This window comes from Mustela nigripes, chromosome 3 (genome assembly GCF_022355385.1).
Source record: "Mustela nigripes isolate SB6536 chromosome 3, MUSNIG.SB6536, whole genome shotgun sequence".
Classification (NCBI taxonomy): Eukaryota; Metazoa; Chordata; class Mammalia; order Carnivora; family Mustelidae; genus Mustela; species Mustela nigripes.
The window spans coordinates 103616306-103632050 of record NC_081559.1 but is presented as its reverse complement, the minus strand read 5'-3'; the positions used below and the strand labels follow the sequence as shown (position 1 = coordinate 103632050).

The window sequence follows — 15745 nt, the reverse complement described above, 5'->3', positions numbered from 1 at the left end:
GGACAAGGGGCCAAATTTCCCTTTCTGTCACAGGAAACATTGCAAGCTGCCCTAGGTAGACCCTTTGGATTAGTCACTTGCTTTGATGATTTAACTGAAGGCAGCCATACTCCTGGAGCAGGGGTATTACTACCTCTGAGCTTAGGATGTGTGGGTATGTGTGGGGCCTCTGGACTTTTAGTCCTTAGGTTTTGAGGTTGCTTATTTATCTAGGGGAGTGAAAAAAGGTGGTATTGGTCATACACGCAGTGGACTGAAAATGTATACTGAACCTCCTGTGCTTCCTCTCCCTCTAGGGCATCTCCCTCAAGGCCACCAGGGAGCCTCCCTTTGCCTCATCCATGTCCCATCCTTCCCCTTTCATCTGCCTCTTTGTTCAAGGTCCTGCGCTATCTGTGTGTGGATCAGGCTGGGCTTGCTTCCCCATAGGGGGATGGGAGGGTTGGGATACTCTGGTCTTGGTGGCCTGCTCTCTCTCTAGCCCCACCGCCTCTCTTCTTGGCACATCTTCCTGCTTTCACCGTCCTCCACCTGCCACCCCCTCCAATGCAGTACTATTCACCACTTGTGGCTTCGAGCCCTTGAGATGTGGATGGTCCCAACTGGGATGGGCTATTTCTAAGATGGACAATTAAAAAAAAAAAGGATGTAAAATACCCCAATAATTGTTTTATATTGATTATACGTCAAAATGATCATCTTTCAGATATATTGGGTGAAATACAATCTATTTTTTAAATGAATTTCACCTGTTTCCTTTGACCGTTTTAAAACGTGCTCCCAGGTTAATGTCAAGTTACACGTGTGGCGGGCCTTTGTGGCTGGCGGCATCCTTCTACTGGACGGTGCTGCTGTCGATCTTTGCAAGCCGCGAGGCTGTTCGGGAGAGCCGGACCCAGAAAGACAGCAAGCTGCCAGGTCCACGCGCCCTGAGAAACTGGCCCCGGCTGTTGTGCATATAAATGTCAGCATTGGAGCGAGTAAAATCTACAGCGCTTGAACTTCCAGGGAAATCTTATCATATTAGCCTCACTTTCCATTTTTAAAGCCTTTCAAATGATAAAAATGCTTCCTGACAATGCCTTTCATTTTTTTCTTATTGGTTTAGTTAGCAACAAATTGTTAATAATCGACTGGGGGCTCCCGCTCGCCTGTGTGCCTGCCACCATCCATCTTCCCCGGAAGCAGAGAGAAAGACACAGCTGGGCCGAGGGGCTGGCTCTCTTCTCGTAGGGGCCTTCTTTTTCCGGGGCCACGCAGAGGTGCTCCCCTACACCTGCAGGGACGGTCCTGGGCACAGGCGGAAGCCTGCAGCTAAAGCTTCCTGCCCCTGATGCCTTTATTGGAGGTGTTCCCTCCCGGCTCTTGGCAGCCCCGTTCGCTCATCACCAGGCACACCTCTCGTGTCTGTGTCTCCACCTCTGCCTGGCCCCCTCCCAGCCCCGCATGTGCTGTCCTCTCTCCTTTCATCTAATCTGATCCATACTACAACTCGCAGACCCAGTTGGCCCCTCCTCCCTCTTGGACTCATTCACCCGAAGACGTGATGCAGGTTGAAGAATTATGCTCAAGTTCCAGGAGGGGTTAGAGCAGCCCTGCTTCTCGGTGCTATTTCAACTCCAATGGGTTCGCTGTGAAATTCTGGCCTCCTACATGAGAATCATTGGGGGGCAGGGGATCCCCAAAGCAAAAGAAACCTCCAGCATTTGAGAGCAACTCTCATGACAGGAGGGAGTGGGTGTTGTCCTAAATGCCTGAGTGCACGGGCTGGGGAGAAGCAAGCTTCCCTGTGGTGGCTTATGGATGGGAACAGTGTGTGTATCTACCCTACCCAAAGATCGAGCTGCTGGTTTAGTGTGGGGTTCATGTTTACGGACTCTCAGTCCCCAAGAATTGTGTGTATCTATGGGTGTGTGCGCGTGTGCAGGGCAGGGTGGGGGTTGGCTGGAAGGGTTATTCTTCAAGTCAATTGCTCTTCAATTTCATCTTCTGCATGGAGAAGAGAGACACTGAGGCTGGTACAGGAAACAAGGAAGAGGAAGTGGAAGGGAAACATCACTTGTGAAAAGCCATCTGCTACGTGCTTATGTGGGTATCCCATCTAACCTTCACACCCTTATGGGGGTAGACTTCACCTGCCATTACAGGAGAAAAAAACAGGCTCGTGAGGCTCAAGTGGTTCGGAACCACTCAGCTGACTGTGATGTAGCCAGCTTCGAAGCCTCTGCTCTTCCCGCTGTGGGTTACCCACCCCTCCAACTGCCATCTCATGAATGCTGCTGTAGAGAAATTCAGAGTGGGGACCAAGGGACATGACACAAAAAGAGCACCCAGGTCCCATGGCCTCTCTGGTGTCCTGCCCTGGCAGTATCTAGGAATTTTTAAGCAGTCTCTTCCTGATACGGTATTGATACCCCATCTGCACTTGTAGATACTCGGTCTCTGGGAATGGTCTCCCAGAGGAAGTTACTAATTCCTTCCTCCATGGGAGGAACTATGTCCTGGTTTCAGAGTCAGGCTTGTTATGATCTCACTGATGCCGGCTGATTTAACTGGTCTTAATTCTCTCTTTGCACTGGCTGCTAGGAAGCTCAAAAAAAAAAAAAAAAAAGATATTTATGCAAGTAACACTCCAGAGCATTTAGTTTTTAAAAAATACATTCTACTCCAGGCTTCATCTTCTTGTTCCTTTCTCCTCAATTTTCTCATTTGCTTGTTTTTGTTTTTAATCTCTTTTATGATGTCTGTATTTGTATGTGCACTTTTAGAAACAGGTGGGACTCAGATAAATAATTACACCTCCCCCTTGCAAAAGCTGTGGCCCAGGCATCTCCTGGAGCCATCTCCTCCAGCCCCTTCTCTCCAGCAGGGGGCCCGGAAGCTCTGGCTGCCGCAGCAGGCTGTGCGGCTCGAGGCTTACATGCACCAGCTGTTCCTGCGTGTCGTACTCCTTGGTGCAGTCCTCCCAGTGGCAGTTGGTCTCATAGATGATCACCTCGGCCTCCTGCTTGCAGTCATCCCTGTCCAGGTCTTCCTTGAGGTCAGCTAGCTGCTCCTGGGGGAGGAGCAGAGCACACCCATGGTGAGCCGTGTTCAGCCACCTGCCCCCGATGAAAGGTTACCACGGGCCCCAGGCAGTCTGTGGTGAGGGCCACACACATGCTTGCATGCACAAGCACACACATATGCCCATATATGCACTCAGCCTACTTCCGCAGCTGCCTCCCTCCTTCCTCTTATCTGCACAGCTGTCTCGGGGCCTCTCCTTCCTCTCTCCTGCTGGCTTATCATCACCAAAGTGTCCCATCACATCCTGGGTCAACTGACTTGGCAAGGAGAACAGGAGAAAAGAGGGAAGGGTCTTTTCCTTCTTTGGTTTGGTTTCCTCCGGGGGAGCTGAGGTGGGCCCCATGGGATCAGGGTAGGGGTGTTTTTATTTAGAGTGTGTACGAGATCGGGTCCAGCGTGGAGGCAAGAGAACCAGCTGGCGTGCAGACAACTGACTCTCACGTGACCCCCTCCTCCCAGGGACTCACAGCTCGCCTTGGTTCAGGCTCAGGGTAGAGTGAGCGAACTATGGCAAATTCTTCCCCCGCCCCTCTTCCCTGCCACAGCCCCAAGACGTGTGGGTGTCTGTATTCGTGCATTGCAGCCAGGAAAACGGGTTCAGGGAGAGGTCACCTTGCTCTTCGTAGAGCACAAAGTGACTTTGTGACAGCCTAGGTCTGCACTCAAGTCTCCCCATCAGGATGGGGCCCATGTGTGCCCCATTCAAGGTGGCAAAGGAAAGCCCCCACAACTCCTCCACCCAAGATAGGCCTTCACCCGATCACAGGTGCCCGGCATTCCTTTCAAAGAGCACAAAGCATGTCACACCTCGAAGAGCCAGAGACAGAGACTCTGTCCCACAGGGAGCCCCACCCCAGGAGATGCTGAGCTAATCAGGGGCAGCCTCTTAGCAGGGGACACGGGGGCGGACTGCGGGTGGGGAGAGAAGGGGAGCCCAGACGTGCCAGGCTGGGACGAAGGCCCAGTGAGGACCTGCACGGATGTCGAGGACTCCCCGGTATTCTGTGGGCTCCCTAGGCAGGCTCAGAGCAAAGCTAGGCAAACAAGTAGTTGTTAGAATGAGCTGCGTTCCATTTCACACTATCTATAAAACTGCTGGAATAGTCTGTCTTTTAGAAAAGCCCCTGGGGAAAAATTTTAGAGCTAAGACTAAGGGGGACAACTCTCCCCCCAGTCAGGAGCCCCAGCCCCAACCCGCTCCAGAGACCACGCAGTGGTCGCCCCTTAGCCTCATTACTACTGCTGTGTCCACTTCACGGCTCCCTGGGCTGGCTGCAGACCCATGCCCCTGACCGACCCACTGCCCACTGGAGCTGCAAAGGGCTCCTCTCAGAGGAGTTTCTGGTTGCTTCTCAGAGTGCTTTTCAGTGAATGTACTTGCCTTGAAAAGGCAAATGATGACATGTGGTTTCCTAAGTCCGTGGGCGGGCATGGGGTCCACGTTATAAGGAAGGTGCAGGAGCACCCCTGCCTGGGACCTGTGGCTCTGGGGGGTTCTGCGGGGCTGTGGCCTCCTACACCCGCTCTACATGGTCAGAAAAACCGCAAACAGACTTCTTATCTCATGAGCCGCATGTCCTGCTCGTCTCCAAGAAGACTCTTGAACAAGCTGCAAGATGGACCTGTGAGCGCAAGGTGGCCCAGGGGCCGCGGGTGTACTCAGGCTTCTAGAGGGAGTCGGCATCACCCTAGCCCACAGTTTGGAGGGCTTAAGCAGAGTGGGGACTCCTTATGCAGCATTGCCTGCCACGAGGAAACACGCCCATCCACCTTGCAAATGAGCCAGGTCACTGAATCAGGACACTGAGCGACACGGTGACAACCTCGGGTGATACACGGCTTTCCTTCCACTGACGCGTCCAAGGGGCCAGGCCAGGCAGGAAGGATGGCTTTGTGCCACCCTTCTGGGCAAGAGGGGTGGGGCAGGGGCTCCCAGGGGCTCAGCGCCTGTCCTCGCTGCTTCGGCGTGTCTGTCTCCCCTGGAGATGGGCCGTCCTCATCAATTTCACCGGCCCCCGATGACGGCCGACCTCGTGGAAACCATGCATCAAGCCGAGATGCCTCAGCGTCAGCGAGGGGAGAAGAATTTGTCACCAGCTCCTCTGTTTGCCTGACAATAACAGGACCCCATATTTCATAAAAATTAAGTGCCCAGAGCGTGCCCGATGGTTTACAGGTTTGATAAAAGATGGTCTGGCAGATGTAGGGGAGATGGGGACGGAGGTCCCCTGCATCCTTGGTGTCAAAGCTGGTGATTGTGGAGTAACAGATGGAGACCAGGCCACGGCAAGAGGCCTGGGGAGGGGTGTGAGGCTCACCGTGGGCTCAGCACTCATGCCAAGCCCTTCCCCCGACAGGCCTTTGCTCCAAGAACTGGGCCTGTGTCGGCCTGCTGTCTCAGAATGTCCGAAGGAGCAGTGGGCTATCCCAAGGGACCTGCACAGAGATTTCAGCCCCACAACATACCAGTCTTGGGCTCCAGGTGGCTGCCCTCCTCACCTTCCTGCCAAGAAACATCCTCCCTCCCTTCCTTCCTTCCTCACCGTGCCACTCACATGTGCATTGAGTCATTAGAAAATATTATTTCGGGGCACCTGGGTGGCTCGTCGATCAGGTCATGATCTCAGGGTTGTGAGATTGAGCCCCGCGCTGAGCTCCGTGCTCAGCCTGCCCCTATCTCCCACATGTACATGTGTTCTCCCCTCAAATAAATAAACAAAATCTTAAAAAAGAAAGAAAATATAATGTCATAGGGACTTAGTACCAGTCCCTGTGTAAACCCTGATGGCTTGGTGCCAAATCAGACACTTCTCCCGGGGGGCCACCCTCTCCCAAGCTTTATAGGGCAGTGCAGGCGACAGGCAAGATGGCCTAGAAGCTAGGCTGGGCTTGGGGCAGAAGCGAGTCCTGTTCTCCAGGAGGGTCAGGACAAGGTGTAGTGGCAGTGAGGGGGAGGGGATAGGGGAGTGACGTTCCAGGGAGAGGGAGAGGTGGGACAGGGGCCCAGCTAGCGAGTGTGCCCGGGGCTTGTGTGAGGGGCTGGGAGGAGATGGCCGCAGCCCCAGACATCCATCCCCCTCATCCATTCTTCCGTGTGACACATGTTTGATGAGCATGTGATGTGCAGGCTGCCAGGGACCCAGCTCTGGCCCTTCCTGAGCTCACAGTGTATCCACCCTCTCTGGTTCACTCATTCATGCAGACAGCGGTCCATTCATCCATTCGCCACCAGGGCTGAGGTCCCGGGTCGCCTGACCCCACGGGAGGGCAGCCAGGACAACCAGCCGGTTACCTGCGTCAGGGTCAGTGGGGAGGCTGGCCGCAGGCCCTCGGCCTCTGTCTTGACCTTGCTGCGCTTATGAATGACGATTGGGTTGACCGTGCTGCTCACAGCCGACTCGCTGCTCGGCTTGTTCTGAGGGAGGAGTGCAGGAGAGCCCGTCACACAGGAGCCCCCAACGAGGACACCCCAACGTCTGTTTGGGCTTTACCTCTGGGATCCTCCCCACGTGGACTGGGCCAACACTGGTGTTGGAGGATTCAGAAGCTGGCTCCCCATTTGGTGGTTTGGCCAGGAGCACAGCTGGGGAGAGCCCAGAGCTCGGCCTTCCAACCCCCCACTTCCATGGGAATGGAAAAGATACTCTCTCTCTGGGAGATGCTGGGCATGCAGATCACCCCTGTTCCAACAGTCTCAACCGTTCAGCCCTCTGAAGCATGAGAGCAGGGGAAGCTCGGGGGCTGGGGAGAACAGGGCTGGGTCAGCCCAGGGAGCAAGAAAGAAGGGTCTAATTCCTCAGGAGAAGGGGGCTAGATAGAGCAACCAGGGTGGGTGGTGACAAGAGCTACCAGCTTCTGTCTGGGGGCAGGTGCTACGCGGCCACCTAGAGCCCTGGGGTGGAGATGGAGGGCGTCTTGGAAAAGGGGTTCTTCTTGCCTTCCTCCCAGAACATGGTCACGTCTGTGCTGTGGCCTGCCAGGTGGCTGGCCTGGGCAGTTGCTCCACCTCAAGAACTGTCATCGTGAGTGCTAACCGGAACTGGGTCCACACGGGGCTCTGAGCCCACAGGGTCACGTAGGCTTAGAGGTGCCAGTTATGTGGCAGGCCCTGCTCGGCACATTCATCAGCCCAGGCTGGAAGAGCTTTCGGCGGGTCAGGGTCCAAAACACAGTGGAGCTGATCCCAAAGCCTATGCCTCTCCATTCTCCAACACTGTCTCTATAATTCCATTTCCTCGTCTGCAAAATGGGGCTTCTCCCCACCAAATACTACCTACTGTGTGTCAGGAACCATACCAGCATGCCCCGCCCCATCAAAGGCTTGCAGGAAAGGGCAAATAAGATGGTTTTTTGTAAACTTAAGCTCAAAGACTAAAATGTACAGAGTACTCTCCCTGCCAGGCTCTGACTCCCAGCCTTTCTCTGACTATACATTAAGTTGATTAGACCGGTGACTGCTGAACTTACTGACCGAGTACTTGCCAAGGAAAAGGGAGGGTGTTAGGAGCTAGTGCAGGTCTCCTGACCCCGTGTTCAGTCCTTTGGATCCCATGGCCTCTGCCCAGCAGACATCCCACCAGCCAGACCGGTGCCCAGAGCCCTTCCACCAGCTCCCAGTGTGTGAGAGGGCAACCATCATCCCTCATAGGGTCCCAGGAGCCCGGCAGCCCACCCTGTGCCCCCTATAACCATCTACCTGGGTGGCATTGCTCAGACAGTTGCTGCTGCTGCTGAGCTGGGTGGGCGTGGCGTTGATAGAGGTGAGGGGCATGGGCTGCTGGGCCAGGAAGGTGGGCGAGGGCTGGATCAAGGGTGGAGTGTGTCCGAAGGCAGATCCCAGGCCCCTCTGCTGGCTCAGGATCTGCTGGTAGGCCACTGGGTTGATGGGATGGGGAAAAGTAAAAGCAGGGCTGCAAAGAAGAGCAGACAAATCAGGGCCTGGGCAGGGAGTGTGGCTCGTCTCACTGCCAGCACAGCTCTACCTTGCTCAAGAGCCAGCAGTGGCTCCCCATTGCCTGCCATCTCAGACCTCCCCTTCTGCACTCACCCCTGGGCCCTGCCCCATGATGCAGGGTTCACTCCAGCAGGCTGGCCCCTGGAGGGGCCAGGCTCCATCTCCTCCCTGCATCCCGGCCTTTCCCTGCTCTGACACCTGGGATACACTCCTGCATCATCATCGGGGACTCTCCGAACACCATTGGGCCGCTGAGGTTCGTCCTGATGCCCCCTTGTCCAGGAAAGGACACATGGTCCCCTCTCTCCTTTCACTTCTACTGCACTTCTAGACCCTCCTTGTCATCTGCCTAGGGGCCATTCACTCCAGAACAGGAGACTAAGGGATAATGGTGACCTCCGGCCCTAAGCCATACATGACGGGTGGCTTGTGGCTTCCTCCTTGCTTTCTCCTTCATTGCTTACTCCGGGGGTGGGAGAGAGGAGCCAGCTGCCACGGTGAGAAGATGCTCAAATAGCATTAGGGAAAGGACATCAGTACGAGAAATAAGGCTCCTGCCAATGGCCATGTGAATGAGCCTCCTTGACATGAGTTCAGTCAAAGTGGTAGGGTCTGAGTCCTAAAACAGCCTTGGCTGCATGGTGGGGGTGGGGGTGGGGACCCAAGGGTGAATGGTGTCCCAGAGGTTTTGGTGTGCCGTGCTGTGACCATGGTGGGAGGCCTGCTGCCAGCCCAGAGACCTGGCGGGAGCCGAAACAGTGTCACACCTTGCGGGGTCCCCAGTGCTGGCCAACAGCCGTGGCTTCCCCATGATACCTACTGAGATACTGAGGAAGTCACCTTTGGTTCCATGATGGAATCTTCCATGCTAGGCCCAGGAAACGTCACTTTTCACACTAGAAAGTGCGTTTGGGGGCCGAACATATGAGCATATGGACCCAGGCTCAAACATCTGGCACATTTCAACATCCTCATTAGTGGTTCTGAATTCCTGAACTGGTTCAAGGGCGCTTATTCATAAATGCAAGGAGTCCTGTCTTTCTCCTGGGGGATGAAGGCGTGGCCTTCCCAGCGTGGCCCCGCCCATGCCGGCCCCGCCCATGCACCCCCCACCCGCCTCCCAGTTCTCAGCCACGCTGGCCCTGGGGCCCACCTGAGGGTGCCTGCCGACAGGTGCCCGTAGGAGCCGCTGGCTGCAGAGCTGCTCCGGGAGTTGTTGATGTAGGCCACCAGCGAGTTGGGGGAGGTCCGGATCATCCGCTGCAGGTCCAGGCTGGCATCAGAGAGCGGGGAGATGGACAGCGCCCGCTTGCGGCTCAGGCGCGGTGTCACCCGCGGGCTGGAGAAACGCGACACTGGGGGGACAGCCAACCCCAGGCGTCACCCGCTTGTACAGGGACGGAATGGGGGGGGCGACTGGGAAGTAGGGGACGACAGGAAGAGCCTTTGAGGACCCCTAATAAGAACCTACGGGGCTCCTGGGCAAGGGACCAAGCCTGTCTCCCAACTGTTTGCTTCTCTGCAGGATGGGACTGATCCGCATGCGGTGTGGGGAGGTTGGGAGAAGCACAGGTCAGGGCTTGGGTGACAGAATGCCCTCGCTGGACATAAATTAACGCCTTTACTCCCAGTTTTGCGGAGAACAGGGTTGGGTTCAGTGTCGAACAGCTTGGTGGCCTCTCGCGAAGCAAACCCACCCATGAAACTAGCACCAGGTCAAGAAACGACATGGCTGGCGCCCTTCCTGACCCACCCCGAGGGCAGCCCCAATCCTGGCTTCTGCAGTCACCTGAGGCTTCCGGAACCTGTCATCTTTAATACTCGGGATGCACAGGCACTCCCATTCCCTGCAGAGGCTCTCACCCTTCACCCCTCAAGAACTGCGGGAAGGGAGGACAGGCTGCCCCTGACTGGCTCCCTTTACCCTGTGGTCACACTGTCCTGCCATGGCTCTGGACTGTGCCTGTGTACAGTCCTTGCCCCCAGTCAAGGTTCTGGGTCTTTCCTCTGGACAAACAGTGGCCTAGAAATGGTCTGACCGCATAACAGGGCGACTCCCACATGCCAGTTTCTGCTCTGTCCAGACCCTCCCTAGGCCCTGGTTTCTTCTCTGTGAGAGGGTCTCCTCGTTCGGACCTCCAGGGCTGTGGTGAGGACGAGAGTAGGCGATGGATGTGAGCACCTTTCTGTGCCCCCTTTGGGCTGGAGGCGTTGCTTGTATGCAGCTCTAGTGGCTGCCAGGGCTTGGTTGGTCCTGGGCTTGCGATGCCCACCTTCTTCCCTTCTGTTTGCTCAGAACAGCTTGGACCCCACAGGTCTCCCTCCTCCAGGAAGGTGGCAGGTTACCCTGGCTGCAGAGTTGGTGTGTCAGTGCCTTGTACCCACAGCTGTGGGGGCACCGAGGGCAGGGCTGATGGCCTGCGGATCTCTGAGCCCTCATCCCCAGTGCCGGGCAGCCCCCGAGAAGGCTCGGCATATTCAGCCTCTGAGTGCAGAGAGCCCTAGCCTGGGCACCTCATGCCCGGTGCTCCCCTAGCCCCTTGCCGTTGGCTGGCAAACTCAGGAAGCCCCTTTCCTCCTGGGCCACTGGAGAAACACCCTCCAAGGCTGTGCAAAGAACAGATGAGGCCCCAAAATCGGTCTGAAAGGCAGCTCCAGGTTGCTATGGATATCCTGCAGGGCTGAGCTCAGTGGCCACCCACCACCACTACACAGCAATGGAGCAGGAACCAGGGAACCCAGGAGTTGGCCTGATGCTCCCCATCCTCACCTCCTTCATGACTGGGTCTGCCCCCAAAGCCGCCCACAGGTCCCTCTTCTCCCATTCTCCCTTGGCTCCCTCTAGCCCACCACTAACCCTGGTCATCATGGAGCTCTTAGCTAATTGCTGTGTGATGGTACATTACTCCCTGCAGCTTGAGAGCTCTTTAATGTATAAATCAAATCCTGTCCTTGTGCCCCCCTGCCCCCATTTCTCCAGAGCTCCCCAGTGCTATTAGGAAAAGGGCCCAAATCCTTAGGTTGGCTTCTTGGCAGCCCTGTGGGTGCCCCCTGCCTACCTCTCCAGCTTCAACTTGCCGATGCCCCAGGCTCTGCTCCCACCACCTTCCAGTCCTGCCCCCACCCACGCCCCACACCTCAGGTCAACTGCTTTCCTGCACAGGGCTTTTGCACATGCATATTCCTCTGCCCAAAGTGCTCCTCCCTCTTCTCTGTGCTCAGATCTCAGTGGATTACCGCTTTCCCTGGGAAAGCATCCTGACATCCTCTGGTTGGGAAGCATTCCCCATACCACCGTCCCTGGCCCTCCCACCCCATCAATCCAAACAGGTGTTCCTGTCAGCAAGCCTGCATCTGCTGCTGTGATTTTCTGATTGCTTCTGGCTCTCCTACCTTCACAAAGGAGAGACTTGGGTCCCTTCCCCTTCAGGGCTATGAGCACGCACAGACAGCAGGCTCGGCGGTGAGCCCAAGTGTGAGGTGGTGACGGCTGAGCCGCCGGCACAGGCACGCTGTGGTGAGGGAGCACAGACTCACAGCCACAGAGAGTCAATATTTCCAGACCGCCTGGAAGGCGCTAGATACTGTTCTAAGCACTCAAATGTATTAACTTGTTTAATCTCTGATGAAACTGCCCTAGAAAGATGGGGCTGTTTTTACTTTCATTTTGCGAATGACAAAACAAGAGGCTTTCTCGAGGCCGCACAGCCAGGGAAAGTACAGAAGTGGACTGGAGGTCAGGCCGTTGGCTGCCAGACCGACCACTCAGCACACCATCTCTGCCCAGGATGGGGAGGAGAGGCATTTTGTGGGGAAGGGTGTCCTGGAGGGGTTGGGGCTGGGCTGGACACACACACATACACACACCCCATGTGGGGATACACAGTGGCGCTAGCTGCCACTCGGAGTCCAACAGTTAGCATTTGCCTTGGAGCCCATGACTCAGCCTCCCGAGCCTCTCTTTGCCCATCTGTACAATGGGGGCAATGCAGCTTGGCCCCCTGGATTACTGTGAGGACACCTGGAGAGCACGGGAGTGCCTAAAACCCAGCGGAGGTTTCCCAAAATGAAATGCGAGTTGATTTTCTAAAATGAAATGCGAGTTGATTTTCTAAAATGAAACTGCAAGTTCACGTAGCTTCTTCGGGGGCTAGGAGGGGGTTTCGAGGGGCAGGGTGAATCTAACGTTAATGTTGCAGTAAGGGACAGCACGTCTGGAAAACACAGCTGGGCCACAGAGCAGCACGCCTGTCGTCCCTAAAGCACTCACTCATCGGCCCATTCACTAGGGCTCCGTTAGGCTTCTTTGTTCTTATTTCCTGAGTTCACTCCTTGTCAGTCCTCACTTGGAAGGAAAATCAAAGATGCAAAAGTAAAATCTTCCCAAAGATTCCTATTACTTACGGACCGAGCGGCAAACGGAGAAATATGAGGTGGGAGGGAAGATCTAACACCATATAAAGGAAGAAATATACTCGTCTGTGTGATACATTTTTTTAAAAAAAGATTTTGTTGCTAATATTTGGATTCCCACCCTCTCCTGCGCCCCTAACAAGAGGAAACAGGCCAAATCTGACAGTGATATTCATCTCTGTTATTCCCACCCCTCAAGGGAAATATGTTTATTAATGCACCTCTTCCCTTGATAAATTACTAAATAGAAAGAAAATCCTGGCACTCATTTCCTGTGGCTTCTCCGGTGATTTATGACCGGGGACTGGCAGAGCCGCGACGTCCATTCATCTGTGGGTGAGTCTTTGCTGATTTCTGTCAGCCGCCGGGTGACCGGACACCAGCCGGCCCTCACCGGGACAGCCGCCACCCGCTACGACCTGCTCCCATTACCATTGACATCTGGACCCTGCTTCATCTACTGGGTCTTTTCTCTGCTCGTCCGTGTGTTAGTTCCTTTTCCCCTCAGCCCCCCTGTCGGTGTTGACAACATGCCAGGCAAGGGACTGGTCATTCGGAAGCTGCAAGCAGGGAGCCCCTCAGCCCTGGCCCCCTGTGAAGCTCACCATCCCGGGGAATGAGAACAGTAAGTAGCCGGCGTGCTAGGAGCATTCACTGGGTGCCTGCGCTTGCCTCAGGTAAGTCCAGAAGGCTCAGGGATATTGCTGCTTTCCTGGGGGCAGTCAGGAAGGGCGCGAGATTTGAGAACCGGCCTTGGACCCTGGCAGGCCACATTCTGGCCCTGCTTGACTGCTCTGACTTGGGTGGCTTTCGGAGAGCTGCTGGACCTCCCTGAGCTGGTTCCTCACCTGGAAAATGAGCCCACAGGACTCACCTCAGGGTTGTTCCAGGCTGGTGGACATCTTGAGGACCTGGGAGCCTGGGCTGAGGGCAGCAGGATGGCTGCAGGGACCCGTCTCCACAGGTCCTGGACAGGGAAGGCATGGCTCCAGTCAGGAGCATGCAGAGAGAGCTGCATCCCAGGAGCCTTCTCTGGGCCAGCTGCTGTCCTGAGCATTGGACTGGGACATGCCTCCCCTGGGGATAGCAAGACCCAGCCTTGTGGCCTGGTTTGCGGGGCTCTGAATCCTCACGGCTTCTGGAGCATTCCTGCCCAGCCCTGCCCCAGCCACCATCTCCTGGACTCACTGAAAAAGTGCTCTAAAGAAACCCAGCTGGAGGACCTTAACCTGGCCCACACTTAGCTGTCTGTAGCCCTTTCACCCCTTCTTATGGGGGAAATGAGGACACCTAGGTGTTGGAGCCCAGAGGCTGCCCCTTTCCTAGTTCTGTGATACAGACAAAGAAACTTTGGGCTCAGGGCCTCCTGGTCTCAGGACTGTGTGTGCAGGCTCATCAGACCAGCCATATATACCATTCAGCCTGGGCCTGACTCTCCTGGCCCCATGGCCTGGTCTCCTCTGCCTCAGTCTCCCTCCTGGGCAGGCTGGGCACGGACTCCCTGCCAACTGGGGCCTCTGACAGACCCGCCAGCAGCTCCTCCTGCCTCTCTGTGGTGTGATCAATGTAATTGGTTTCTGAAAACCCCCTTGGACCCGCAGGCAGCATAAAGAACGGGCGTCGGAACGGAGGTGACATCCAAGTCAAATTAGTGTCAATATGACAATAAAATATACAGCTCAGAGGAAATATGGGCTGTAAACAGACAACATTTCAATCGGAAACATTTCAATCTTCTCAATGTGGTGGGAGGAGGAGGGGGTGTGGCCGTGGCGGCTCCCATTCTGCCGTTAAATCACCAATATTCAACAGCATAAAACAACAAGATTCCATTTGAAGGCCCTGGTGACAGCCAGTGAATTCCCCGCCCTCCAGAGAACCAGGAGGCAGAGTGATAGCCTTGGACTCTCTGACCGGTTATCCATTACCTCCCCAAGCAGCATCACTTCTCGCTCTTCCTGCTATCAATCAGCCTCCTTTAAAAACAGGAGGCAATGGGCCTTCATCGACCACCAGGAGGCTGGGGAGCCCCCAGCGAGGGAGGGACATGGGAAATGCCCTGGGGCCTGCCCATGGCCTGACCTTGTGGCCAGGGAGGAGGGCAGGGCTTGGATCTGTACTCCAGCAAGAGCCCCATCAGAGGCCTCTCTGCACCCCCTGCCTTTCCCCCACTCCCACGGGGTTTTCCTCAACATAGGATGTGTACTTGACCCGGACAGGGTGATTTTAGGCCTGATGGGGACAGGGATGCAGACATCTTGCTCAGATATGACCAGGCTTCCCATATGAGAAAAAAATACCAATTCTACTTTAAGATCTATTTATTGAACCCCCAAAGGCGAGTGTATTAAAAATACACCATTAATTAAAGAATCATGCCGATGGCACTTGGCTCAGGTGAAAATGGTATTGGTGGCGGTTTGCGAGGGGGTTGGGGACACCTGCCCTGGTGGGTCAGACCTAGGTGGCTTTTCTGCACCTTCTCTGCAGGTCACCCATGCAGTCTGGCAGATCTGGCCTCCACACCCCAGCTTGACATTCAAAAAGCCTCTGGAAAGTTCTCTCCTCTTAGAATGTGAAGGGAAGGGGCTGAGAAAGGAGGCCAGGGTAAGTAGGATGGCCTGGGGATGGATATTCTTTGTCCTGCAAAGGGGAACATTGGTGTCCCTCACACCCTGAACCATGCCCGGGACATAGGGCATGCTCAAGAAATACCCTCAGAATGAATGAGGGAGGGAGGAAGAGAGAGAAACACGGAGAGAGGGAAGGACTAGTCTCCTCAACTTCCCACAAGCTCTGGGGCCCCCTGCCCCTACACAGAGCTTACATGTCATAACCATGTTTATGGGAGGCTTCCTAAGGTGAACACACATGTCCTTGGAGAGACTCAGGACCCTTCCACAAGTGGTCTCTGAGTCTGCACAAGTTTCTCTGGGTGAGCTGGAGCAAACAGAATCTTGACAGGAAGGTCTGTCCCCAGACCCATGCAGCTGGGATGAGCAGAAAGCCCCAGAGCTGGTAGGTTCTTCCTGCTCCCCAGTTTATAGGAAGGGAGAGGCTGGGGATAGCCCGATGGCAGACCTGGGGGCACGTGAAGGAGGCACTTGAACCCCACATCTTCGTGGGCATCAGAGGCAAACAGAAATACCTCAACTATTTTGAAAAGTGAAAGCAAAGGTTCCTGGTGTAGTTCGAACCGGTTTGAAAAGAAAAACTGTATTAAGTAATGACACACACAGGAGATCATGTTGGACTCCTCCGGATTTGCTTGGATTGTAAGTGACTGGGACCCAAAGAAAAGAATCATCC

General features: G+C 55.2%; 1 protein-coding gene across 2 annotated transcripts in view; it reads right to left on the bottom strand.

The window, feature by feature from the left end:
* The window catches only part of GLI2 (GLI family zinc finger 2), a 242664-nt gene that overhangs the window by 14180 nt on the left and 212739 nt on the right, over positions 1 to 15745 (bottom strand). For both annotated transcript variants that reach the window (XM_059394473.1, XM_059394474.1), the window contains 4 exons: positions 9177 to 9378; positions 7766 to 7979; positions 6362 to 6484; positions 2921 to 3055 (listed from right to left, as the gene is read on the bottom strand). In XM_059394473.1, coding sequence (XP_059250456.1) covers positions 2921 to 3055; positions 6362 to 6484; positions 7766 to 7979; positions 9177 to 9378 — 674 coding nt within the window. The remainder of the gene's footprint in view (positions 1 to 2920; positions 3056 to 6361; positions 6485 to 7765; positions 7980 to 9176; positions 9379 to 15745) is intronic.